The following is a 27,417-nucleotide window of genomic DNA, read 5'->3' as shown; positions in this document are numbered from 1 at the left end:
GCCTGTTTCTGTGCGATAAATACTTTGTGATGTATGATCAGAAATCTGACAGTACACTGATGCCTTCCTGCTTGAGGTACAACACAATCATTTTCTGATGTGGGTCTTGGGTTTTATAAAATTAATGTTGCTTTTCTGTCTTACCTTCTGATAAGAAAAAAACATGCAGGCTCCAAGGGCCACAGTATCACCCAAATAGGAAACTGTTCTTCAATTTACCTTAGGTAATTTCCTTAACAACAAGATCATCAGTATTACACAACTGTCAATTACCAATTGGTTCAAATAACAATAGCATATTGCTGAAGCAAAATACTGCGGATGCTGGAAATCTGAAATAAAAACAGAAAATGCTGGAAATAATCAGCAAGTCAGGCAGCATCTGTGGAGAAAGAAATAGAGTGAATGTTTCACATTGGTGACCTTTCACCAGAACTGGAAAAAAGTTAGAGATGTAACAGTTTTTAGGCACGCACAGAGACAGGGAAAGGGGGAGGAGAGGAACGAACAAAAGGGAAAGTCTGTGATAGGGTGGAAGGCAGGAGAGATTAAATGACAAATGGGCAAGGCAAAAGAGGGTTGTAATGGGACAAGTAGAGAAGCAAACAATGGGTCCACAGCAGCTGTAAATAGTTACAGCATAATCATTATTTTTAACATATTACTAAGTTACCTTGTAAACTGCAAAATAAAATTACACAAGAAACATCAAACATAACTCATCCTAATCATTCTTATTCCAACCAGGCCACAAAAGGGAAATAAGTATGCCAAAGAAAATGGCTGAACTCTCTTTTTCTTAATCCATGACTCTTTTTCCTCAACTGCATAGAATCAAAGAAAGATACAGCACAGAAGGAGGCCATTTGTCCCATTGTGCCTGCACTTGCTTTTTGGTGGAGCTATCCAACTAGTCCCTCTCTCTCCCCATAGCCCTGCAAAATGTATCCCTTCAACTATTTATCCAATTCCATTTGAATGTTACTGCTGAATCTGCTTCCACTCCCCTTTCAGGCAGCGCATTCCAGATCACAACAACTCGATGTGTAAAAAAATGTTTCCTCATGTCGCCTCTGGTTCTTTTGCCAATCACCTTAAATCTGTGTCCTCTGGTTCTGCCACTGGAAACCACTTTCTTGTTATTTACTCTATCAAAATCCTTCATGATTTTGAACATCTCTATCAAATCTCCTTTTAACCTTCTCAGCTCGAAAGAGAACAACCCCAGCTTCTCCAGTCTCTCCACATAACTGAAGTCCCTCATCCCTGGTACCATTCTATTAAATCACTTCTGCATCCAAGGCCTTGACATCCTTCCTAAAGTGTGGTGCCTAGAACTGAACACAATATTCCAGCTGAGGCTTAACGAGTGTTTTATCAAGGTGTAGTATAACTTCCTTGCTTTTTTACACTATGGGCTGGATTTTCATTGAGAAGTTGGGTAGGAGGCGGGACTACAACTTTCGGGGTTGTAGTCCTGCCTCCATCGAGTTCTAGCCAACCCATCTGATTTTGACTTGATTGATCTTGTTGAGCCCACCCAGCGGGCTCAGCAGGCCGATTAGGGGCCACCCGGCAACAGGTGACGGCACAGATTGATATTTCATCTGACTGAAATATCAGCGTTTCACAGCTGTTTGAAGCTGTCAAACACTGACAATCTGTATTCTACATTAATTCCTTCCTCTCAGGATGATTTAGAGATCTCCCCGGAACAGAAAGCTGAATGCTGCAATTTTTGACAGCTCGCAGCCATTCTGCTTTCTGTGCCGGTGAGATGAGGGACTCCCGAGACCTGAAGAAGGAAGGCTGTAAAGGTAAGTACATGTAAGTAAAACTTCTTTAATCACTTTACACACACCAAACACACTTACCTTTGCACTCATGCACCCATCACTCACCTGAACACTGGACATCTCGACCCCTCCAAGCCCTTCATCCCGACGGTCCACCTCCTCTAACTTGGCGTGGTTTGGAGCTGTCGGGAATCCCACACTTCAACATTAAAAATAGGGATTAGGCTAAAAACTGCCTGTTAACTACCTGTTAACAGGCAGTTAATTGGCACTAATCCCCTTCCTGCCTTGAGGAGGCGGGTCCCAGTGCAGGGCGGGTACCCGCCTCCTTTGAAACTGGCATGGAGGTGGGTTGGGGGCGGGATGGGTTTGGGACCCCCGATTTCAGGATTTTAACCCCCCGCATACCTCCAATCCCGCCTCCACGGCCCAATGAAAATCCTGCCCATATGCCTCTATTAATAAAACCAAGGATCCCATATGCTTTTTTAACTGCCTTCTCAACTTGCCCTGTCACCTTCAAAGATTTTTGTACATACGCCCTCTGTTCATGCACCCCTTTTAATATTGTACATTTAGTTTATATTGCTTCTCCTCATTCTTCCTACCAAAATGTATCACTTCACCCTTCTCTGCATTAAATTTCATCTGCCACATGTCTGCCCATTTCACCAGACTGAAGTCTGTTACTATCCTCATTGTTTACTACATTTCCGAGTTTTGTGTCATCTGCAAACTTTGATATTATGTCCTGTATACCCAAGTCCAGGTCCTTAATATATATATATATATATATAGAAGAGCAGTGGTCCAAATACGGACCCCTGGGGAACATCACTGTATACTTCTCTGCAGTCTGAAAAACAACCGTTCACCACTACTCTCTGCTTTCTGTCCCTTAGACAATTTTGTATCCATACTGTCACCGTCCCTTTAATCCCACAGGCTTCAAATTTGCTAACAAGCCTATTATGTGGTACTTTGTCAAACGCCTTTTGAAAGTCCATATACACAACATCAACTGCACTACCCTCATCAACCCTCTCTGTTACATTATCAAAGAAGATACATTTGGATAATGTGTCACTGTCACCAGTTTGTGTACAAACATGGGAGTCTTCTCCCTAAAAACAGGGACTTCAATTAAATTATAGTGCAAAGTATTCCCTTATCTCTCATTAAACCATTTTCAGTTCATGAATTCTTTAATCACAGAAAGGAGAAGGTAAGAGGTTGCTAAGGAGGTTTGCACAGTCCTTCTTTTAAGCATTCGATTGAACATGTGGTTCTTCATGTGGGGATCTATCTCCTATTTAAAAAAGAAATCAAAGGAGATTACTTGAGTTGTTTTCTTCATTATGATGTTAGAAAATCAATGAAAGGTAAGCAAACAAACGGCGCCTATGTGAGAAGGAATCAGATGATTATTTACCTACAAAAATGGTCAGTCAGACAAATGTAGGCTCACATTTGAAACTTTGCAAAGTATTTTGTAGTCTGAGAATTATTTATGGTTTGTAAAATAGTTGTGAATTTACTTAAATTTGACCTAAATTTGATTTATTTTTTGTGCATGTGCCTTGTGTTCATTACAATTCCAAATGTTTTCAGCAATTAATACAATTAATATGCTTTACCGCATATTTTCTCCCTCCCTGTTACCCTTGCCTGTTTGACCCAATATTGCTGGTAGGTTGATTATAACTCGGCCATAGACATCACCATGTCCATTTATAACGTCACTCTGTCACGCGGAGGCTTGCTGTTATTGGAGCACAGTGGGCTCTGTGTCGTTTTCTCCATTCCACCTATCAATCCATCAGACAACTGATAGCACTAATGCTGAAGTACACTATCTGTTGGTACTCCTTTCCATTATGTAGTTTAACCATAACAAGTCTAATAGGAGCATGGTTTTGAATAAAGAAGCAATTTCTCAAAGTCAAGTATCCACATGAAGATGGTGTGATAAACATAGATTTCACTGATCTGCAAAATATAACTAATAAAAGGCTACATACTTTGTGAACTGCCCATGTGTTCAACAACTGGAGCATGCCAAGGGATGTATTACAGCTTAATCTTTGTGGCACATAATTAGGATATCATTGCATGTTTTCAGTTTAAATCTGCATTTTATTTCATCCTTAACTTCAACTCTTAATGTTCTGATTCCCCACCCCCACCCCCAACTAAGTTGAGCACACTCAGTGCAGGGGTGAGGAGGTGGTGGGTGGGGGCTGGGGGGTGGAGGGGGGAGAGGTGGTCCTAAGAACCAATAGTCTTTCAGGAAGGGTACTGTTAATAGCCGCACATGTTACAGATAGAAACAAGGAGCAGCATATAGATGATTTGAAGCAGTCAGTTTTGTTTTGTTGCTGAAACTGGCCTCTTGATAAACCAATGTATTCTCTGCAGCAGCACAAAATCATCTTGCCAGAGATATTTGAGAACTCCATTGGTTTGGTTTCTGACTTTCCTGAGAAATGACCAAGCTGCAAAAGCACATGAAATGTGCACATAGCTCAAAGCACCAGCACCTAAATTGTTCTCTCTTCTGTTAAAAAAAACAGTAGAATTCTCCAATATAAAATTATAGCATTGCTTTGAATTTTTTTTTGAATATAAAAAAAATGAAAGTGTCCACTTGCAACAGGCAAGATGATGCATGTCTTTTTCCCCTCAGCTCTATTTGGGAAAAATACTTTCTGCTCTCAGGACCCAGCTGAGGCTGGTAGACCAGCTGGCCCTCCAGATAATGAGGCGACTCTTACTGCTGCCCTGTTGGGGGTCTTTTGTATCCCCCATCTTTACAGGATTCTAGCTCCCACTCGATGTCGCCTCCACAATAATTAACATTTCAAATAAAATGATAAAAAGTTTGAGCATTTACATGAAAATGTTAAAACTGAAGAAAGAACACTGGGGAGGATTGTTTTTGTTACTCATCCCTTTATAGTCTCCCACATCAAAGTAAGCAGGAGACTTCCATTCCTAGATCAGAGACCTGATATTTCACATTTGGAAACTGCTGATCTAACATCAGATACATGTTCAATCAATGTACACTTCCATAGACGCTGTATTCCACACTTTGATACAGTGATTTGAAGCTGCCAGTTATTTTGTAACTCATTATCAATTGTGTGCACTGCAGTATTTGACCATTACTAAGTTACAAAATGATTGACAGTTTCAGATCAGTATCCTGGAACCTAGAGAGTCCCCACTAAGTCAATGAATGCATTTGCTGACTTAACTCATGTCTTAAGTTAATCAGCTTTCTAATAAATTTCCAACCTGAAATATTGGATATTCATGAGGGTGTGGAGCGTGGTTTGAAACCAGGCATTTTCATACCACAAAGCCTATATCTTTAGAAAAGAATGCACCATAATAGTCCAAGTACTTTGCATTGAAAATATATCACCTACAGTAATAAATTTCTTTTCAAAATCTAACTAAAAATGTCAAAGGTAACTTTGAAAGAAAGCTGAAATTAAAAATGTAAGGTTCAAAAGGAACAAATGTTAATAAAAAGCACTTGAAAGCTAATTAACAAATGCCATACTTTCCATATAAAATATATAATTGATTTTGTTGAGCAAGAATGTACAAGAAAGTTTCCCAGAATGAAGTGTTTTATTAACAGGGTTTATTAAATATAAATGAGGTTTCACACTATGCATCTTTCTATCTAACATTAAAAGTAAAAGATATTTTTATTTAAATCTTATTGCTGCAGTACCCCACAGTTGTTGCAATTTATTTGCATATATTTATATGCAAAATATATATGTGTCTCAACCTGTTCAATAATATTTATCCTGAGCCTGTGGGCTTAGAACTCTGGAATACAGTTCCAAAAAGATGCTGCATGAGCATCACACGCACATGGGGGCACTGCAATCTATGTTGGAGGACCTGAGACAGGTGGCATGACTCACGGTCAAGTCCAATGCCAACCTCAGTGCCAATATCTGAGAAGGAGTTGGCACAAAGCTGTACTACCTGGAGTAGGTGGTATTCACAGGAACATCTGCAGCCAGCTCTCCTGACTGAAAGGCCTCCAGACCAGTTAGTACATCCAAAAGATGCCTTGACCACTGACCCTCAGGCCATGAGAGACCATTTAGAAAGAATGATGGAAAATGGCCTCTGAGAGCTTTAGGTTCACATCTCTCAGGGTCTGTAGGATCTAACTGATACCATCAGATCTACACTCTCTCCAGGATCCAGCACAAGTGGCATGGCAAGAGCTTAACTTTGTGATGCCATTCCCTCTGGAAGACAGCAGATATGACCTTTCTAGCCCGGCCTCTTAGATGCCTATTCATGCAGATGTCGGGATTTCAGACCAGATTGCCTACGGCCTGCAATGGAGAAGCGGCCTATTGAGGAGCCTTTCCAGATCTCAGAAGTCCTGAGCCAAGGGCCACCTCAGTTGCTAGAGGATCATGATACCACGGCACAGTGAAGCACCACTAGCGTTCCTGACGATATCACCACATTAAGAATGGTACACAGGCACCAGCAGCAGACATGGTAGTGCAAGAAGCACACCATAAATATAAATGTGCACAATAAAACCACTTAGGGATATGGGCCTAGAAATTCGCTATCGCCGCGCCAGGTCTTTAGCGCCCGAAATTTAGCGCTCGCCCGGATTCCCGTAGCGCCCGCCTGAAATTCAGTTGCAGCGACCCAAGACGGAGGCGGGCGCTATTGCAGGGTTTGGCCGCCTCGCTTGGGGTGCTGAAAGTCAGTTTCAGGCGTCCAGCTGCCGCTGCGCCACCCGATGCGGTGCGGCAGGCTGGGGTACTGCAGGCCTCCTCCTTCTCTTAAGGAGGAGCTGCCTGCAGCCGTGAGATCGCCACTGGATTCCCCCGGCAAATGAGCCCGGCACCACGGAGAAGTGCCGGGCTCGCGGGGGTCAGACACCAATGCCGCGGGGGGGTGGTGTGGGAGTCCGGGGAGGAAGGAGCGGCCAATCGGCTGCCGGGAAAGCGGCCGGCCGCCCCTCCACCTTTATGCGCCGGCCTCTCGGAGCTGCAAGGCCCCGTTTTTCAAACGCTGTTTGCGGCCGCTACGGGCGAGGCGGCCGCAACTGAATTTGGCAGTCGGCACGGAATCGCATTGGAACCGGGGCGCTGCGCACACCGATGACGTCATCGGTGCCGGCGCAGCGCTACCGGCTAACGCCGATGTTAGGGACCAACTGAATTTCGGGCACTAAAAAACTTCCGGCACAAACCACTCTTTAGCCAATAAGTGGGCGCAAGCGCGACTGAATTTCTAGGCCATGAAGTCCAGTATTGTGAAATAAGCCTGTTCTTTGTGCCTTATGGTGTATTTGGAGATCAGTTAGCAATTGAACACACAGTTCCTTCTCTGCCTCCTTACTGTACTGCTGCCTCCTTAAGCAAGCTTCTTCTGAGGCATCATTGAGGGAGTGGCATGGTCTGGAAAGGCTCCTCAACAGGCTATCTCACCAGTCCAGGTCACAGCCAACATGTTCCTGTAACCTGACATCCACATGAGTAGTTATCGGAGAGGCCTGGCAAGAAAGGAGACCTCCTAGATGGTCGTCTTCTCCTATCTTTGCCTTGGGTGTCTCTGTCAGTTCCTCTTCTCCCTGCTTATGTTCTACCTTGATTGTGAGGACATATATGGGAGTGCCTGTAATAAACCCCATTGTAAGGGGTCCATTATAGAAGGATCAGAAACAAAACATTTCTCTAACTGAAACTGCTCAAAAGCAAGTTGTAGAATTCCATCTTAGTAGCATAGATGAGAAAATATTTTTTTCTAACCACTTCAGTCAAAGCTGATGTTTCAGATCAAGATTGTAGACATTCAAAGTTTGGGAACTCAACGACTTCCTCATTCAACAAGTCATACAGGTATCATTTCTACAATCTTAACTTAAATCATGTGCAATTCTGGCATAAAAAGCTGAATTGCTGGGATGGCAGCTTTTCACAGAAATCACAGATCACAGAAACCCCACAGTGCAAGATAGAGGCCATTTCGGCCCATCGAGCCTGCACCGACACATATCCCACCCGATCCCTGTAACCCCTACACCAACACATATCCCACCCTATCCCCCTAACACTAAGGGTCAATTTATCATAGCCAATCAACCTAACCCGCACATCTTTGGACTGTGGGAGGAAACCGGAGCACCCGGAGGAAACCCACGCAAACACGGGGAGAATGTGCAAACTCCACACAGACAGTCACCCGAGGCCGGATTTGAACCCGGGTCCCTGGCGCTGTGAGGCAACAGTGCTAACCACTATGCCACCGTTATTGTGTCCTCATTATCCTGTCATTTGTGTACACGCACCACTTCTAACAGAATTTAACATGTATTTCAGAACAGGTGTAACTCTGGCATACCTGGCTTACACCCCAAATTCCAGTCCTTAACACCAGAACGACACTATTTTTGCACCAAACCATATTGGAATGCTAAGCCCATTATGTGGAACTCCTCAAAGCAATCTGTCAGTAGGTGAAATACAATGAATACCTGTAGAATGTGATGGAGGGCCACAAAGCAACACAACTCCTTGTCCCTCTCGCACGGACACATTATTTCTTGATTTTCCTTTGAAGTTTTCAAGATCTGCACAAGAAAGAATAAAAGAGAATACCATATGTAAGATCATGTTACTGTGAAATGAAATATTGTTATTTTTATTGAAAAACATAATAGAAGTGATTTAAAAAACACTTCAAGGACACACCATATATCTGTAATATATTAAAAATCTTGCAATAAAGAGCGCACTTCCTGTGTGTTACCCATCAAACTTTAGCTTATCCTCTGGCTCACCAACACCATGGCAGATCGGGTATTCTGTTCGGAGTAATGTGTCAGTACATAAACTGGATACGAAGGTTACGTGCACACTCTATTATGTGTTAAGCCTTTTTAAAATGCATGAATACTCATGAATTTAAATCAGGAACCACAAATAAGAAATACAGAACCGGGAAGGTTGCAGTTACACTCCATGTTGTCTTGAGTTAGCTTGTCTCAGTCAGGCCGATGGTGGGAGTGTCACAACTGTCCTCAGTGTTGTTTGGTCAGGGACCTGAATACCGGCCAGAATTCTCATATTTCATTGCTATCTAGTGATGCCTTCTCCAGGTATATGTCGGACAAAGGCAAGGTTTGGCTTAGTTCTTGAATAACAAACACACTCATTATTCAGGCTTGTGCATGCAGATTGACCTCTTCAGCAGATCCTAGAGGGTAACGTCACCCGATTCTTAGGTCGTGCAAAGAATGAATTTTACTGTCAGAAATGAAAGTCTTAAACATAAATAAAGTCAATTACATAGGTATGAGGGGTGAGTGAGCTAAGGTAGATTGGGAAATTAGATTACAAGGTATGACGGTAGATAAGCAGTATTCCAAAATTCTCAATGAATATATATTCCACTGAGAAATAAAAATGCCACAGGAAAAGTGATCCATCCGTGGGTAACTACAGAAGTTAAGGATAGTATTAGATTAAAAGAAGAGGCCTATAATGTTGCAAAGAATAGTAGTAAGCCTGAGGATTGGGAGCGCATTAGAAACCAGCAAAGGATGACCAAAAAATTCATAAAAAGGGAGAAAATAGAATATGAAAGTAAACTAGCAAGAAATATCAAAGCAGATTGTAAGAACTTCTACAAGTATGTAAAAACAAAAAGAGTAGCAAAGTAAGCATTGGTCCCTTAGAGGCTGAGACAGATGAAATTAAAATGGGGAATAAGGAAATGGCAGAGATGTTCAACAAATATTTTGTATCTGCCTTCACAGTAGAAGACACAAAAAGCACAACAAAAATAGTGGGGAATCAAGGGGCTAATGCGAGTGAGGAACTTAAAGTAATTAATATCAGCAGAGAAGAAGTACTTGAGAAACTAATAGGACTAAAAGCCAACAAATCCCCTGCAGCTGATGGCCTACATCCTAGGGTTCTAAAAGAGGTGGCTGCAGAAATAGTGGATGCATTGGTTGTGATCTTCCAAAATTCTCTAGATTCTAGAATGGTCCCAGCGGATTGGAAAGTAGCAAATGTAACACTGCTATTCAAGGAATGAGGGAGAGAGAAAACAAGGATCTACAGGCCAGTTAGCCTGACATCAGTCGTCAGGAAAATGCTGGAATCCATTATTAAGGAAGTGGTATCAGGGCACTTAGAAAATCATAATATACTTAAGCAGATTCAACATGGTTTTATGAAAGGGAACTCGTGTTCAACAAATTTATTAGAGCTTTTTGAGGATGCAACTAGCAGGGTAGATAAAGGGAAATCAGTGGACGTAGTATATTTGGATTTCCAAAAGGCTTTCAATAAGGCACCACATAAAAGGTTGCTGCACAAGATAAGGGCCCATGGGGTTGGGGGTAATATATTAGCATGGATAGAGGATTGGTTAACAGACAGAAAACAGACAGTGGGAATAAATGGGTGATTTTCAGGTTGGCAGACTGTAACTAGTGGGGTGCCGCAAGTGCTTGGGCCTCAGCTATTTACAATCTATATTAATGACTTAGATGAAGGGGCCGAGTGCAATGTATCCAAGTTTGCTGAGGATACAAAGCCAGGTGGGAAAGTAAGCTGTGAGGAGGAAGCAAAGAGGCTGCAAAGGGATATAGACCAGTTAAGTGATTGGGCAAGAACGTGGCAGATGGAGTATAATGTGGGGAAATGTGAAATTATCCACTTTGGTAGGAAGAGTGGAAAAGCAGAATAGTTTTTAAAAGGTGAGAGACCAGTAAATGTTGGTTTTCAGAGGGATTTGGGTGTTCTTGTACCCGAATCACAGAAAGTTAACATGGAGGTACAGCAAGCAATTAGGAAGGCAAATGGCATGTTGGCCTTTATTGCAAGGGGGGTTGGAGTACAAAGGTAAGGACGTCTTACTACAATTGTACAGGGCTTTGGTGAGACCACACCTGGAGTACTGTGCACAGTTTTGGTTTCATTATCTGAGGAAGGACATACATGCCTTAGAGGCGGTGCTACAAAGGTTCCCTGGATTGATCCCTGGGATGAGCGGATTGTCCTGTGAGGAGAGACTGTGTAGATTGGGCCTATACTCTTTGGAGTTTAGAAGACTGAGAGCTTATCTCACTACAATTATACAGGGCTTTGGTGAGACCACAGCTGGAGTACTGTGTACAGTTTTGGTCTCTGTACCTGAGGAAGGATTTTCTTGCCTTAGAGGGGTGAAATGGAGGTTCACTAGATTGATTCCTGGGAATGAGAGGGTTGTCCTATGAAGAAAGATTGAGTAGATTGTGCCTATACTCCCTGGAGTTTAGAAGAATGAAAGGTGATCTCATTCAAATATATATGATTCTGAGGGGGATTGACCGGGTAGATGCTGAGAGGCTGTTTCTCCTGGCTAGAAAGTCTAGAACTCGGGGTCATAGTCTCAGGCTAACAACAACAACAACTTGTATTTATATAGCGCCTTTAACATAGTAAAACATTCCAAAGCGCTTCACAGGAGTGTTATAAGACAAAAATTTTACACCGAGCCACATAAGAAATTAAGGCAGATGGCCAAAAAGCTTGGTCAAAGAGGTAGGTTTTAAGGAGCATCTTAAAGGAGGAAAGAGAGGTAGAGAGGCGGAGAGGTTTAGGGAGGGAGTTCCAGAGCTTAGGGCCTAGGCAGCTGAAGGCGCGGCCACCGATGGTTGAGCGATTAAAATCAGGAATGCTCAAGAGGCCAGAATTAGAGGAGCGCAGACATTTCAGGGGTGTTGTGGGACTGAAGGAGATTACAGAGATAGGGAGGGGTGAGGCCAAGGAGGGATTTGAAAACAAGGATGAGAATTTTGAAATCGAGGTGTTGCTTAACCGAGAGCCAATGGAGGTCAGCGAGCACAGGGGTGATGGGCGAACGGGACTTGGTGTGAGCTAGGACACAGGCAGCTGAGTTTTGAATGGCCTCAAGTTTACATAGGGTAGAATGTGGGAGGCCAGCCAGGAGTGCATTGGAATAGTCAACTATAGAGGTGACAAAGGCATGGATGAGGGTTTCAGCAGCAGATGAGCTGAGGCAGGGACAGAGATGGGCAATGTTACAGAGGTGGAAATAGGATAGATAGAATTTGAGACTGAAATGAGGAGGAATTTCTGCACTCAGAGGGTTGTGAATCTTTGGAATTCTCTACCCCAAAGGGCTGTGGATGTTGAGTCATTGAGTATATTCAAGGCTGAGATAGATAGATTTTTGGACTCTAGGGGAATCAAGGGATATGGGCATCGAGCAGGAAAGTGGAGTTGCGGTCGAAGATCAGCCATGATTTTATTGAATGGCAGAGCAGGCTCGAAGAACCGTATGGCCTAATTCTGATGTTCTTATGTTCCTATGTACTGATCCTCCCTCTTCCCATAATTTTTTTATGTATTACTATCAAGAAATTCAACTCCATCACTGAGACATACATTAATGTATATTATCTTGAAACATTTTCATTCGCCTCCTGAAGGCATCAACTGCTGTCAAAGTACAGCTGTACAGCAACAATCAACTTCCCTTATCTGACCTAAGCAACCATGCTTCATGTACAAGCCTGCATAACCAGTGTTTTACCATTTACTATGCCCAAACGCGGCAGTATAACAGCTAATACACAGAAACTCATGGACACCTGGGTATGAGTAAAAACGCCATAAAATTATTAATCCAGAGGTTGCTGGCAAGTCCTGGAAAATGATACTGTCTGTGCCTGCTCAGCTCACATGCCATGATGGACAGATAAACAGATAGACAGGTACACAGATAAATAGATTAGTGGATAGATACATAGGGAGGAAAATTCGGTTGCTTTGAGCAAAGCTCCTAGCGCCCAGGCTCGGTGCCCCTAACGCCTCCCGCAAAATTCAGCGGGAGGTTAGCGGTGGCGGGAGCTGGTAGCGCCCCACGGCGCTGTGCCTCCTGCGATGATGTCATCGCTGTGCGCAGCGCCCCGCTTGCACCCCGGCCACAAACTTGGCTCGCGCCCCATGACCTACCACCGGATGCTATGTCCGACAGGGTCAGGGTGCCGTGTTTGCGGCCAGGGCGGTGCAAATTAAAGGGCAGGTGCTGGGCAGCCATTTCTTTTTGGGCCGCCTGCCTGCCAGCACCTGCCCCCTCTTGCCTCCTGCTGCACGTAGCACCATGATATTCAATGGGAGCGCCCCAAGAGGGAGGGAGAGCGCTTTCAGTAGCACCCCGTCTCCTGCTTGGGGTGCTACCATTCAATTTTGTGCACGGGGTTGCTAACTTTTTCAGGGCATTAAAAGTAGCGAAGTTAGCGCCCAAAGGGTGCGCGACCCAACTTTTCCCCCATAGAACTTTCATTTATATAGTGCCTTATGTTCCGGAAACAACAATTACTAATATTATGGTAATAAAGCTACTCAAATTGTAAGTCATACCCCATCCCCCAATTTTCTTCAAACTAAACTGCATGTCTGTTTAATTTAAAGAAATTATTTCTTTCTTTTTAAATAAGTGATATTGAGAGACATTTATCCAACATTACCTAATCTTAATAAAACAAATTCTAAACATAAATTATACTTTGATCATAATTATAGTTTTGGAACATATTTGTACAACAAAAAGCTTTATAATTTATTATGTATGCATTCTCTCAGGTTCAACCAGATTGTTCACAACCTCAGCTTCCTATTCTGCCCTGAGCTGAACTTCCTCTCAATCACCAAGGCTGCTTAATTTCACCTCTGTAACATTACCCTTCTCTGCCCCTGCCTCAGTCCATCTGCTGCTGAAACTCTCGTCTATAGCTTTGTCACCTTCAGACTCAACTATTTTAATGCCCGCCTGGCCGGCCTCCCATGCTCCACCCTCGGTAAACTTAGCTCATCCGAAATTCTGTTGCCAGTATCCTAGCTTGCACCAAGTCCCGCTCACCCATAACCTCTGTGATTACTGACCGGCATTGGTTCCCAGTCCCCCAGCAACTCCAATTTAAAATTCTCAGCTTTGTGTTTAAATCCCAACATGCTTTAACCATCTCTATTTCTGTAACCTCATCCAGCTCTCAAAGTGCCCCCTCCCAGAACTCTCCACTCTGCCAACTCTGGCCTCCTGTGCATCTCCCCTTCCTTTCACCCCACCACTGGCAGCCATGCCTTAAGTCGTCTAATCCCCATGCTCTGGAATTCCCTTCTTAAACCTCTCCGCCTCTCCACCCCTAAACCCCACCCCTAAACCCCCCCCCTTAAAACCTACCACTTTGACCAAGGTTTTGGTCTCCCCTCCAATTATCTCCTTCTTTGGCTCGCTGTCCATTTTTGTCTGTCTGCACTTCTGTGAAGTGCCTTGGGACATTTTTGTATGAAATGCAAGTTGTTGTTGCTGTTGAATTCTGCTAAATGATTCACCACAAGGATCTCTCAATAGTTAGACGTACAGTAATAATATTAAATCATTACTACGCAGTTCAACAGTGTAAAACGGATAGAAAAGTTGAACAGTAACATTTTGATTACTGCACTAACGTGCACATGGCTTTGATCAGAGTCACAGATGATTTTACGAGATGAATATTAATCTTTAACATGACTGCACATAAACACTTCAATTCATTAAAAAGTTTGAGAAAAATGACGCCTCAACTTTTCAGAGTGTTGGTAATATTTGTACTCATTAATATAGATAGAAATTTTTATTATGCTATGTAGACATATGCTGATCCTCTAAAACTCACTGGAGAACTCTAATAACACATCCAAAGAAAAGATTTTCGGATCTATTAATTATTTGAATGCAAACACCGCTCATCAAAAGCTGCAGAGATTCTCCAGATATGCTGGAAGCCATTTACACTGCTGATTTTGAAGCAAGTTCTAAATAATTCACAGCCAGACTTTTCCACAGACTTGTAGTTGAGATATTTTACTTTATCTCAAAATATAAATGTAATTAAAATGGCAATCATTTTTGAAATTTTCTAAGTTGTTTTTCTTATTTTCTTCCCGCTGTCTGTGTGACAGCTGTGGGCTCTATGCTGCATCATGTCATACAATATTTCTCCAGTATATCCTGTTCACATTGTAGCTAGGCCAATGTACTGGAAGTTACAATGGAACACGTCAGATGCTTCTGAAGCAAAACATGTAGTCTTGATGTGGGGGCCTGTACATATAGCAAAACATACATGCTACCTGGAGTTAACAATCAGATTCAAAAGAGGGTGGGCCATCTGTCTGTATCAGGTCAAATAAAAAGATCAAATTAAAAGAGTCTGCAAATAGAATTAAAAACAGGAAACACAAGAAACAAACAGCAGAAAGATTTCCAGTGCTTAACTCTGAATACTGTTGCTATTCTTTGAGTGAGGTAGGTCATGCAACTCAACAACAACAACTTGCATTTATATAACACCTTTAACATAGTAAAACGTTCCCAAGGTGCTTCACAGGAGTGTTACCAAACAAAATTGGATACCGAGCCACATAAGGAGATATTAGGGCAGAGAGGTAGGTTTTAAGGATCGTTTTAAAGGAGGAAAGAGAGGTAGAGAGGTGGAGAGGTTTAGGGAGGGATTCCAGAGCTTAGGGCATTGGCAGCTGAAGGCATGGCTGCCAATAGAGGAGCGATTAAAATCGGGGATGCACAAGAGGCCAGAATTGGAGGACCGAGGGTGGTAGAGCTGAAGGAGGTTGCAGAGATAGGGAGGGGTGAGACCATGGTGGGATTTGAAAACAAGGATAAGAATTTTAAAATCAAGGAGTTGCTTAACCGGGAGCCAATGTCAGTCAGCGAGCACAGGGGTAATAGGTGAACGGGACTTGATATGAGTCAGCACAGGCAGCAGAGTTTTGGATGAGCTTAAGTTTACAGCGGGTGGAAGATGGGAGGCCAGCCAGGAGTGCATTGGAATAGTCAAGTCTAGAGGTAACAAAGGATTAGAAACATAGAAACATAGAAGATAGGAGCAGGAGTAGGCCATTCGGCCCTTCGAGCCTGCTCCGCCATTCAATGAGATCATGGCTGATCATCCAAATTCAGTACCCTGGCCCTGCCTTCTCCCCATATCCCTTGATCCCTTTAGCCTTAAGAAATATATCCAACTCTTTTTTGAATATATTTAATGAACTGGCCTCCACCACCCTCTGTGGCAGAGAATTCCACAGGTTCACCACTCTCTGGGTGAAGAAATTCCTCCTCATTTCAGTCCTAAATGGCTTACCCCTTATCCTTAGACTATGACCCCTGGTTCTGGACTCCCCGGCCATCATAAACATCCTTCCTGCATCTAGTCTGTCCAGGCCTGACAGAATTTTATAGGTTTCGATGAGATCCCCTCTCAATCTTCTAAACTCCAGTGAGTATAAGCCCAATCAACACAATCTCTCCTCATACGTCATTCCTGCCATCCCAGGTATCAGCCTGGTGAATCTTCGCTGCACTCCTTCCATGGCAAGAACGTCCTTCCTCAGGTAAGGCGACCAAAACTGCACACAATACTCAAGGTGCGGTCTCACCAAGGCCCTGTACAACTGCAGCAAGACATCCTTGTTCCTGTACTCGAACCCTCTTGCTACGAAGGCCAACATACCATTTGCCTTCTTAACCGCCTGCTGCACCTGCATGCTTACCTTCAGCGACTGGTGTACAAGAACACCCAGGTCTCTTTGCACTTCCCCTTCTCCCAATCTATTGCCATTCAAATAATAATCTGCCTTCCTGTTTTTGCCACCAAAGTGGATAACCTCACATTTATCCACATTATAGTGCATTTGCCATGTTTCTGCCCAATCACCCAATCTGTCCAAATCGTACTGGAGTTTCACGACATCCTCCTCACAGCTTACCCTCCCACCCAGCTTTGTGTCATCTGCAAATTTGGAGATATTACATCCAATTCCCTCGTCCAGATCATTAATATATATTGTGAACAGCTGGGGTCCTAGGACCGATCCTTGCGGTACCCCACCAGTCACTGCCTGCCACTCGGAAAACGACCCGTTTATTCCAACTCTTTGCTTTCTGTCCGCCAACCAGTTCTCTATCCAAGTCAATACCTTGCCCCCAATCCCATGTGCCTTAATTTTGCACGTTAATCTGTTATGTGGGACCTTATCGAAAGCCTTCTGAAAGTCCAAATACACCACATCCACTGGTTCTCCCTTATCTATTTTACCAGTTACATCCTCAAAAAATTCCAGTAGATTAGTCAAGCATGATTTACCTTTTGTAAATCCATGTTGACTTTGTCCGATCCTGTCACTGCTTACCAAGTGCTCTGCTATTACATCTTCTATAATAGATTCTAGCATTTTCCCCACTACAATTGTCAGGCTTACCGGTCTATAATTCCCTGCTTTTTCTCTGCCACCTTTTTTGAATAGTGGGGTAACATTAGCTACCCTCCAATCCATGGGTACTGTTCCAGAGTCTATCGAGTTCTGGAAGATGACTAGCAATGCATCTACTATTTCTAGGGCCACTTCCTTAAGTACCCTGGGATGTAGATTATCAGGCCCTGGGGAATTATCGGCCTTCAGTCCCATCAATTTTCCTAACACCATTTCCCTACAAATACTGATTTCTTTCAGTTCCACTCTTTCATCAGGCCCTATGTTCCCCGGCATCTCTGGGAGGTTATTTGTGTCCTCCTTTGTGAAGACAGAACCAAAGTATGAATTTAGTTGGTCTGCCATTTCTTTGTTTCCCATTATAAATTCCCCTGATTCTGACTGTAAGGGACCTACGCTTGACTTCACCAATCTTTTTCTCTTCACATATCTATAAAAGCTTTTACAGTCAGTTTTTATGTTCCCTGATAGCTTACTCTCATATTCTATTTTCCCTTTCTTAATTAATCCCTTTGTCCTCCTTTGTTGAATCCTAAACTGCTCCCAATCCTCAGGATTATTGCTTTTTCTGGCCAAGTTATATGTCGCCTCCTTGGATCTTATGCTATCCCTAATTTCCCTTGTTAGCCATGGTTGAGTCACCTTTTTTGTTTTATTTTTATGCCAAACTGGGATGAACAAATTCTGTAGCTCATCCATTCAGTCTTTGAATGTTTGCCATTGCCTATCCACCGTCAACCCTTTGAGTGCCATTCCCCAATCAATCCTACCCAACTCGCTCCTCAGACCATTGTAGTTTCCTTTATTTAAATTGAGGACCCTAGTCTCTGAGTCAACTACTTCATTCTCCATCTTAATGAAGAATTCGATCATATTATGATCGTTCAGACCCAAGGGGCCTCGTACAACAAGATTGCTAATTAATCCTTTCTCGTTACATAATACCCAGTCTAAGATGGCCTGATCTCTGGTTGGTTCCTCGACATATTGGTCCAGGAAACCATCCCGTACACACTCCAGGAATTCCTCCTCCACAGTGTTGTTACTAATTTGGTTGGCCCAATCTATATATACATTAAAGTCACCCAGGATGACTGCTGTGCCCTTATTGCACGCTTCTTTAATTTCCCTTTTAATGCCATCCCCAACCTCTGCCTTACTGTTGGGCAGTCTATATACCACTCCCACTAATGTTTTTTCCCCTTAGTATTTCTCAATTCTACCCATACAGATTCCACATCATCAGAGCTAATATCCTTCATTACAATTGTATTAATCCCTTCTTTAACCAGTAATGCTACCCCACCTCCCTTTCCTTTTTGCCTATCTTTCCTGAATATCGAATATCCCTGGATGTTGAGTTCCCAGTCTTGGCCATCCTTGAGCCACGTTTCTGTAATCCCAACCAAATCATATTCGTTTACCTCTATTTGCGCAGGCAATTCGTCCACCTTATTACAAATGCTCCTCGCATTAAGACACAAAGCCTTCAGGCTTGTTTTTTTAACGCTCTTAGACCTATTAGAATTATTATTTACTGTGGCCACGTTTTGATTAAACCATTGATTTCTCTGACTGCCACTTTTGTTTTTCTCCTTCCTATCTTTTGCTTTTATCACTGTTTCCCTTTCCTCTGTCTCCCTGCTCAGGTTCCCAACCCCCTGCCATTTTAGTTTAAACCCCCCCGAACAGAGCTAGCAAACCTCCCCGCAAGGATATTTGTCCCGCTCTGGTTCAGGTGCAACCCGTCCGACTTGTACAAGTCCCACCTTCCCCAGAAGCAGGCCCAGTGATCCAGGAAACTAAAGCCCTCCCTCCTGCACCAACTCTTTAGCCACGCATTCATCTGCTCTATCCTTCTATTCCTATACTCACTAGCACGTGGCACCGGGAGTAATCCAGAGATTACAACCTTTGAGGTCCTGCTCTTTAATCTGCTACCTAGCTCCCTAAATTCTTGCTGCAGGACCTCATCCCTCTTCCTACCCATGTCATTGGTCCCAATGTAAACCACGACCTCTGACTGTTCACCCTCCCCCTTCAGAATGCCCTGCAGCCGTTCAGTGACATCCTTGACCCTGGCACCAGGGAGGCAACAAACCATCCTGGAGTCACATCTACAGCCACAGAAACGCCTATCTGTTCCCCTTACGATAGAATCCCCTACCACTATTGCTCTCCCACTCTTTTTCCTCCCTTCCTGAGCAGCAGAAGCACCCCTGGTGCCGGGAAGTTGGCTGCTGCTGCCTTCCTCTGGTAAGTCATCCCCCTCAACAGTATCCAAATCGGTATACCTGTTTGAGAGGGGGATGGTCACAGGGGTCCCCTGCACTACCTGCCTGCCTCTACTGCTCTGCCTGATGGTCACCCATTTCCCTTCTGCCTGTGCAGCCCTTACCTGCGGTGTGACCACCTCATCAAACGTGTTATCCACAACCCTCTCAGCATCGTGAATGCTCCAAAGCCCATCCATCCGCAGCTCCAGCGCCGCAATGCGGTCTGCTAGTAGCCGCAGCTGGATGCATTTCTGGCACACGTGGTCATCAGGGACACCGGCAGTGTCCCTGAATTCCCACATAGAGCAAGAGGAGCAGAACACGGGGCTGGGCTCTCCTGGCATGACTTACCCTTTAATTAATTTAAATTAATTCACTATCACCAACTAAAGATAAACTCTAAGGCGCTTGTATGGTTTACCAACAGTCCCCGCTACACCAGAAAGACCTTAGCAACTATAAACCACAGAGTTAAAGTTTAAAAAAGAGAAATACTCACCAACCAATCACTTACCTGCTCCCTGGTGACGTCACACTCTGATTACTTTTTACCTCTCTCCCCGCTGCTGTGTTGGTAAGCCTCACCTCGCTCCCTGGTCCGAACTGGTCGGGCCTCGGTGCTCGTGCCAGTTTTTATACCGGGCTCCGCCTCACCTCGCTCCCTGGTCCGAACTGGTCGGGCCTCGGTGCTCGCGCCGGTTTTTATACCGGGCTCCGCCTCACCTCGCTCCCTGGTCCGAACTGGTCGGGCCTCGGTGATCGCGCCGGCTTTCATACCGGGCTCTGCCTCACATCACTCCCTGGTCCGATCTGGTCGGGACTCGGTGCTCGCGCTGGTTTTTATACCGGGCTCCGCCTCACCTCGCTCCCTGGCCCGAACTGGTCGGGCCTCAATGCTCGCGCCGGTTTTTATACCGGGCTCCACCTCACCTCACTCCCTGGTCCGAACTGGTCGGGCCTCGGTGCTTGCGCCGGTTTTTATACCGGGCTCCACCTCACCTCACTCCCTGGTCCGAACTGGTTGGGCCTCGGTGCTTGCGCTGGTTTTTATACCGGGCTCCGCCTCACCTCACTCCCTGGTCCGAACTGGTCGGGCCTCGGTGCTCGCGCCGGTTTTTATACCGGGCTCCGCCTCACCTCGCTCCCTGGTCTGAACTGGTCAGGCCTCGGTGCTCGCGCCGGTTTTTATACCGGGCTCCGCCTCACCTTGGGTTTCAACAGCAGATAAGCTGAGGCAGGGGCTGAGTCAGGTGATATTATGGAGGTGGAAGTAGGCAGTCTTAGTGATGGCGTGGATATGTGGTCGGAAGCTCATCTTAGGTTCAAATATGACACCAAAGGTGCGAACAGTATGGTTCAGCCTCAGACAGATGCCAGGGAGAGGGATGGAGTCAATGGCTAGGAACAGAGTTTGTGGTGGGGACCGAAGACAATGGCTTCGGTCTTCCCAATATTTAGTTGGAGGAAATTTCTCCTCATCCAGTACTGGATGTCGGACAAGCAGTCTGACAAGTTAAAGACAGTGGAGGGGTCGAGGGAGGTGGTGGTAAGGTTGGGCTGGGTGTCGTCAGCATACATGTGGAACCTGACATGTGGAACTCACAAACACATAAAACTATAAATTATCTAAGAATAAAGCAGAATTTTAGAGACACAAATGAGGTCTTAAGTCTCAAATAGCCACCTCTCTGTGACTCATCTGAAACCCACCTACCCATCCTTTTGGTTACCTTTCGAAGTCATTTATACTGTTTTTTTAAAGGCTTTCCCTGGCAATTTATCTGCAACTCTATTTCCCTTTGGGATTGGATTGAAAATGATATTCCACAGCTACCCTTTCATCTGGTTTATCTCCTATATCATGGTAGCATTTGACCGAGTGTGGCATCAAGGAGCCCTAGTAAAATTGAAGTAAATGGGAATCAGGAGGAAAACTCTCCACTGTCTGGAGACATACCTAGCACAAAGGAAGATAGTTGTGGTTGTTGGAGGCCAATCATCACAGCCCCAGGACATAAAGTCAGACTCGTTGATGATTGCACAGTGTTCAGTTCCATTTCCAACTCTCAGATAATGAAGCAGTCCATACCCACATGCAGCAAGACATGGACAACATTCAGGCTTGGGCTGACAAGTGGCAAGTAACATTCGCGCCATACAAGTGCCAGGCAATGATTATCTCCAACAAGAGAGAGTCTAACCACCACCCTTTGACATTCAACGGCATTACCATTGTCAAATCCCCCACCATCAACATCCTGGGGGTCACGATTGACCAGAAACTTAGCTGGACCAGCCACATAAATACTGTGGCTACAAGAGCAGGTCAGAGGCTGGGTATTCTGGAGTGCCTCACCTCCTGACTTCCCAAAGCCTTTCCACCATCTACAAGGTACAAGTCAGGAGTGTGTGATAGGTCGGGAGTTCCAGGATTTTGACCCAGCGATGATGAAGGATCGGTGATATACTTCTAAGTCAAGATGGTGTGTGACTTGGAGGGGAGCTTGGAGGTGGTGGCGTTCCCATGCAGCTGCTGCCCTTGTCCTTCTTGGTGGAAGAGGTCGTGGGTTGGGGAGGTGCTGCCGAAGAAGCCTTGGTGAGTTGCTGCAGTGCATTATGTAGATGGTACACACTGCAGTCACAGTACGCCAGTGGTGGAGGGAGTGAATGTTTAAGGTGGTGGATAGGGTACCAATCAAGCGGGCTGATTTGTCCTGGATGGTGTCAAGTTTCTTGAGTGCTGTTGGAGCTGCACTCATCCAGGCAAGTGGAGAGTATTCCATTACACTCCTGACTTGTGCCTTGCAGATGGTGGAAAGGCTTTGGAGAGTCAGAAGGTGAGACACTTGCCGCAGAATACCTAGCCTCTGACCTGCTCTTGTTGCCACAATATTTATGTGGCTGGTCCAGTTAACATTCTGGTTAATGGTGATCTGCAGGATGTTGATGGTGGGGGACTCAGTGATAGTCATGCCGTTGAATGTCAAGGGCCGTTGGTTAGACTCTTACTTGTTAGAGATAGTCATTGCCTGCTGCTTATCAGCCCAAGCCTAAATGTCTTCCAGGTCTTGTTGCATGCGGGCATGGACTGCTTCATTATCTCAGGAGTTCTGAATGGCACTGAATGCTGTGCAGTCATCAGCGAACATCCCCATTTCTGACCTTATGTTGGAGGGAAGGTCATTGATGAAGCAGCTGAAGACGGTTGGGCCTAGGACACTGCTCTGAGGAACTCCTGCAGTGATGTCCTGGGGCTGTGATGATTGACCTTCAACCAACACAACCATCTTCCTTTGTGCTATTTATGACTCCAGCCAGTGGAGAGTTTTCCCCCCGATTCCTATTGACTTCAGTTTTACTAGGGCTCCTTGATGCCACACTTGGTCAAATGCTGCCTTGATGTCAAGGGCAGTCACTCTCACCTCACCTCTGGAATTCAGCTCCTTTGTCCATGTTTGGACCAAGGCTGTAATGAGGTCAGGAGCAGAGTGGCCTTGGTGGAACCCAAACTGGGCATTAGTGAGCAGGTTATTGGTGAGTAAGTGCTGCTTGATAGCACTGTCGATGACACCTTCCGTCATTGTGCTGATGATTGAGCGTAGACTGATGGGGTGGTAATTGGCTGGGTTGAATTTGTCTTGCTTTTTGTGGACATATCTGGGCAGTTTTCCACATTGTCGGATAAATGCCTGTATTGTAGTTACACTGGAACAGCTTGGCTAGAGGCACGGCTAGTTCCGGAGCACACTTCTTCAGCACGACAGCCGGGATGTTGTTGGGGCCCATAGCCTTTGCTGTATCCAGTGTGCTCAGCCATTTCTTGCTATCATGTAGAATGAATCGAATTGGCTGAAGACTGGATTTTGTGATGTTGGGGACCTCAGGAGGAGGCCGCTATGGATCATCCACTCGGCACTTCTGGCTGAAGATGGTTGCAAACGCTTCAGCCTTGTCTTTTGCACTCATGTGAAGGGCACCACCATCATTGAGGATAGGGCTATTTATGGAGCCTCCTCCTCCCGTTAGTTGTTTAATGGTCCACCACCATTCACGACTGGATGTGGCAGGACTGCAGAGCTTTGATCTGATCCATTGATTGTGGGATCACTTAGCCCTGACTATAGCATGCTGCTTCCACTTTTTAGCATGCATGTAGTCCTGTGTTGCAGCTTCCCCAGGTTGGCACCTCATTTTTAGGTATGCCTGGTGCTGCTCCTGGCATGCTCTCTGATGTAAGAAAACTAGTAGGCACTTGGTCTGAGTATTAAACAAGGCTTTAATCAACTGTTTTTCAACATGGAGATCTAGTTGTGTCCTTCACTAGTTCCTGTTAAAGAATGTCCTGAGCAAGCTGGGCCCATGCCCGAGTATTTATACTCTCCCTGGACAGCGCCACCAGCAGTCCGCTCAATATCATTTCATAAGTCATTTCCACATGAATGACAATATTCATGTCAGTCTCCTTCACTTCTTATTGAACCAGGGTTGGTCCCCTGGCTTGATGATAATGGTAGAGTGAGGGATATGCCGGGCCATGAGGTTACAGATTGTGGTGGAATACAGTTCTGCTGCTGCTGATGGCCCACAGTGCCTCATGTATGCCCAGTTTTGAGCTGCTAGATCTGTTCTGAATCTATCTCATTTAGCATGGTGGTAGTGTCACATAACACGATGGAGGGTGTCCTCAGCATGAAGACGGGACAGGACATACCCAGCGATGGTGATGGAGGAGTTTGGAACATTGGCTGAAAGGTTTGTTTCTGTGAGTATGACTATGTCAGGCTGTTGCTTGACTAGTCTGTGGGACAGCTCTCCCAATTTTGGCACAAGTCCGCAGATGTTGGTGAGGAGGACGTTGCAGGGTCGACTGGGCTGGATGTACCGTTGTCTTGCCCATAGCCGGTGCCGAGGTCAATACTGGGTGGTCCATCTGGTTTTATTCTTATTTTGTTTTGTAGTGGTTTTGTTACAACTGAGTGGCTTGCTAGGCCATTTCAGAGGGAAGTTAAGAGTCAACCATATTGCTGCGGTTCTGGAGTCACATATAGGCCAGACCAGATTTCCTTCCCTAAAGGACATGAGTGAACCAGATGGATTTTTATGACAATCCGATAGTTTCATGGTTACCATTACTGATACTAGGTTTTTATTCCAGATTTATTTAATTAACTGAATTTAAATTACCCAGACTCATGTCCCTGGATCATTAGTCCAGGCCTCTGGATCACTAGCCCAGTAACATTACCACTATGCTACCATTCCCGTTGTTTGAAGTCCAATGATAATAGTTATGTTAACTCTTCTCAAAACAATTTTGCACATTGGGGCAAAGAGAAGTTATCAGAATAGAATGGCAGCCAACATAAAAGGTAATCCAAAATTCTATAGGTATATAACTAGTAAAAGGGTAGTAAGAGGAGGGGTGGGGCTGATTAGGGACCAAAAAGGAGACCAATGCATGGAGGCAGAGGGTATGGCTGAGGTACTAAATGAGTACTTTGCATTTGTCTACACCAAGGAAGTGGATGCTGCCACAAACATAGTGAAGGAGGAGGTAGTAGAGATACTCGATAGGATAAAATTGATAAAGAGGAGGTATCCTGGCCCAACACCCCACCCTCGATGAAGAATGTCTTTACGACCACGTCCACATCCAAAGGCAAAAAATATCGATCTTTGCTAAAGCCCTGAAGGACGTCGCTTTTAACCGGGTCCATACCCAGACTCCAAGAGGACCCCCCCCGACCACCAGAGATCAGCGGGGTACATATCAGGAACACTACAAAGACCACCACCACACCAACCGAGACCGGAGAGGATCCCCATGCAAAACAACATTATCAGACCTGCACCACTCCTGTCCCACAGGGGAATAGGACCGCTACCAGCCAGACAGAGGGAGAGATGCACAGGACGTACGCAATACCTCAGACAGAAACAATCCATTAAGAGACAATAAGCAGATGTGCAGCAGCATCTACTTCCGCCTTATGGATCAAGGACTAATTAATAGAAAGAACTGTAACCAAATTGTATTAACTTTTGTAGACAACTGGGGTGATCTTTTTTTTCCCCACACTTAGACACGACAAACACGTACCACTCTTTAACCTATCATAGAAAAAGATAAAACTTAACATGAAATCCTTATATATTTCGACCTGGAATATCCAAGGTCTACGCTCTTCACTGCGAGAAGTGAAGAGTAGGACCCCAGAGTTCATAGAGGAAACTAAAGATCTAGATATTATCATTTTACAGGAAACTTGGTATAAAGGAAAAGGACACACCGGCTGTCCCCAAGGGTACACTGAGCTAGTGGTCCCCTCCAATAAATTACCAAGTGTAACCCAAGGCAGAGACTCCGGAGGCATACTGATCTGGTTTAAAACAGAACTTAAGAATTACATCAAATTTATAAAAAAGGGCGAAAACCATATGTGGCTCAAACTTGAGAGGGAGATTATCTCAAACACCCAAGATGTTTACATTTGCGCACTTTATATCCCTCCAATCGATTCCCCGTACTACAAAGAGGACACCTTCTCCAACATGGAGGGGGAAATTATCCAATACCAGGCCCAGGGGAACGTGTTGATCTGTGGGGACCTCAATTCAAGAACGGGCGAAGAACCAGACTTCACCAATAATCAGGGAAACAATTACGTATTCGGGAATAACCACTTTGACATCCCTTCCCTTCCATACAGGCATAACTGCGACAAGCAGTCAAATACCAACGGTAAACAGCTACTACAGCTCTGTCGAAACCTGGGTCTGTACATTGTCAATGGTAGGTTCATAGGAGACCTCCTAGGAAGATCGACCTACTGCTCACCTCTTGGCTGCAGCACAGTAGACTATATGATTACAGACTTGGACCCATCCTCTTTCAGAGCATTCACAGTCAAACCACAAACAACACTGTCAGATCACAGTCAAATTACTATGTTTCTCAAAAAGACAGAAACAAACAACATAGAAACACAACCCAGTAAACTGTACAACACCAAAAAATCGTACAGATGGGCCAAAAATGACACGGAAAAATACCAGAAAACAATTAGCAATGCATCAACTCAAGCTCTCTTAGACACCTTTCTGGATAACATATACACTCACAATAAAGAAGGCGTAAACCGGGCAGTTAGTAAACTAAACAATATTTTTGATAATTTGGCAACAAATGCAAACTTGAAAGCTCGCAAGAACAAACCCAAAACAAAAAACTATGAAAAATGGTTTGACCATGATTGCCATAACATGAGGAAAAAACTTAGAAAACTATCAAACCAAAAACACAGACATCCAGAAAACGAGGAATTACGCCTTACTTATTGTCAGACGCTAACACAATACAGAAACACACTCAGGACCAAAAAAGAGCAATTTATTAAGAATACACTCAGCTCCATGGAGGAATCCATTGAGTCGAATTGTTTCTGGGACAACTTGAAAACACTACACAAAAAACAACACGACGATTTGTCCATTCAAAATGGGGACACATGGGTAAACCACTTTGAAAAATTATACCAGAAAAACACACTAGGACCAGAGCAACACCAAATACGCAAAAAACTTGAAAAGCTTGAAATGGCCATAAAAATAACCAAAACCCGCTAGACGCCATAATAACAGAAAAAGAACTTCTTGAAAAACTCAAGGACCTGCGACCAGGAAAAGCTTGCGGGACAGACGGCATACTAAATGAGATGATTAAACACGCAGACGACAAACTGAAACTGGCTATCCTAAAACTCTTCAACTTGGTTCTGAGTGTCGGTTATTTCCCTGACATCTGGAACAAAGGACTCATAACACCCATATACAAAAGTGGGGACAAAATCGACCCAAACAACTATCGAGGCATCTGTGTAAACAGTAACCTGGGGAAGGTATTCTGTAGCATCATAAACAAAAGACTTATAAACTTCCTTGAAGAGCACAATGTCTTGAGTAAAAGCCAAATTGGATTCCTGCCAAACT

General features: G+C 44.4%; 1 protein-coding gene across 5 annotated transcripts in view; it reads right to left on the bottom strand.

The window, feature by feature from the left end:
- LOC147110976 (contactin-4-like) overlaps positions 1 to 27,417 on the bottom strand; it is a 2,035,446-nt gene that overhangs the window by 1,178,633 nt on the left and 829,396 nt on the right. For all 5 annotated transcript variants that reach the window (XM_086001418.1, XM_086001414.1, XM_086001417.1 and 2 more), the window contains exon 5: positions 8,335 to 8,430. In XM_086001418.1, the coding sequence (XP_085857544.1) occupies positions 8,335 to 8,430 (96 nt within the window). The remainder of the gene's footprint in view (positions 1 to 8,334; positions 8,431 to 27,417) is intronic.

This window comes from Somniosus microcephalus, chromosome 11, assembly GCF_052327205.1.
Source record: "Somniosus microcephalus isolate GS21.2 chromosome 11, FLI_Smic_1.0, whole genome shotgun sequence".
Classification (NCBI taxonomy): domain Eukaryota; kingdom Metazoa; phylum Chordata; class Chondrichthyes; order Squaliformes; family Somniosidae; genus Somniosus; species Somniosus microcephalus.
This window is presented reverse-complemented; position numbering and strand designations above follow the sequence as displayed.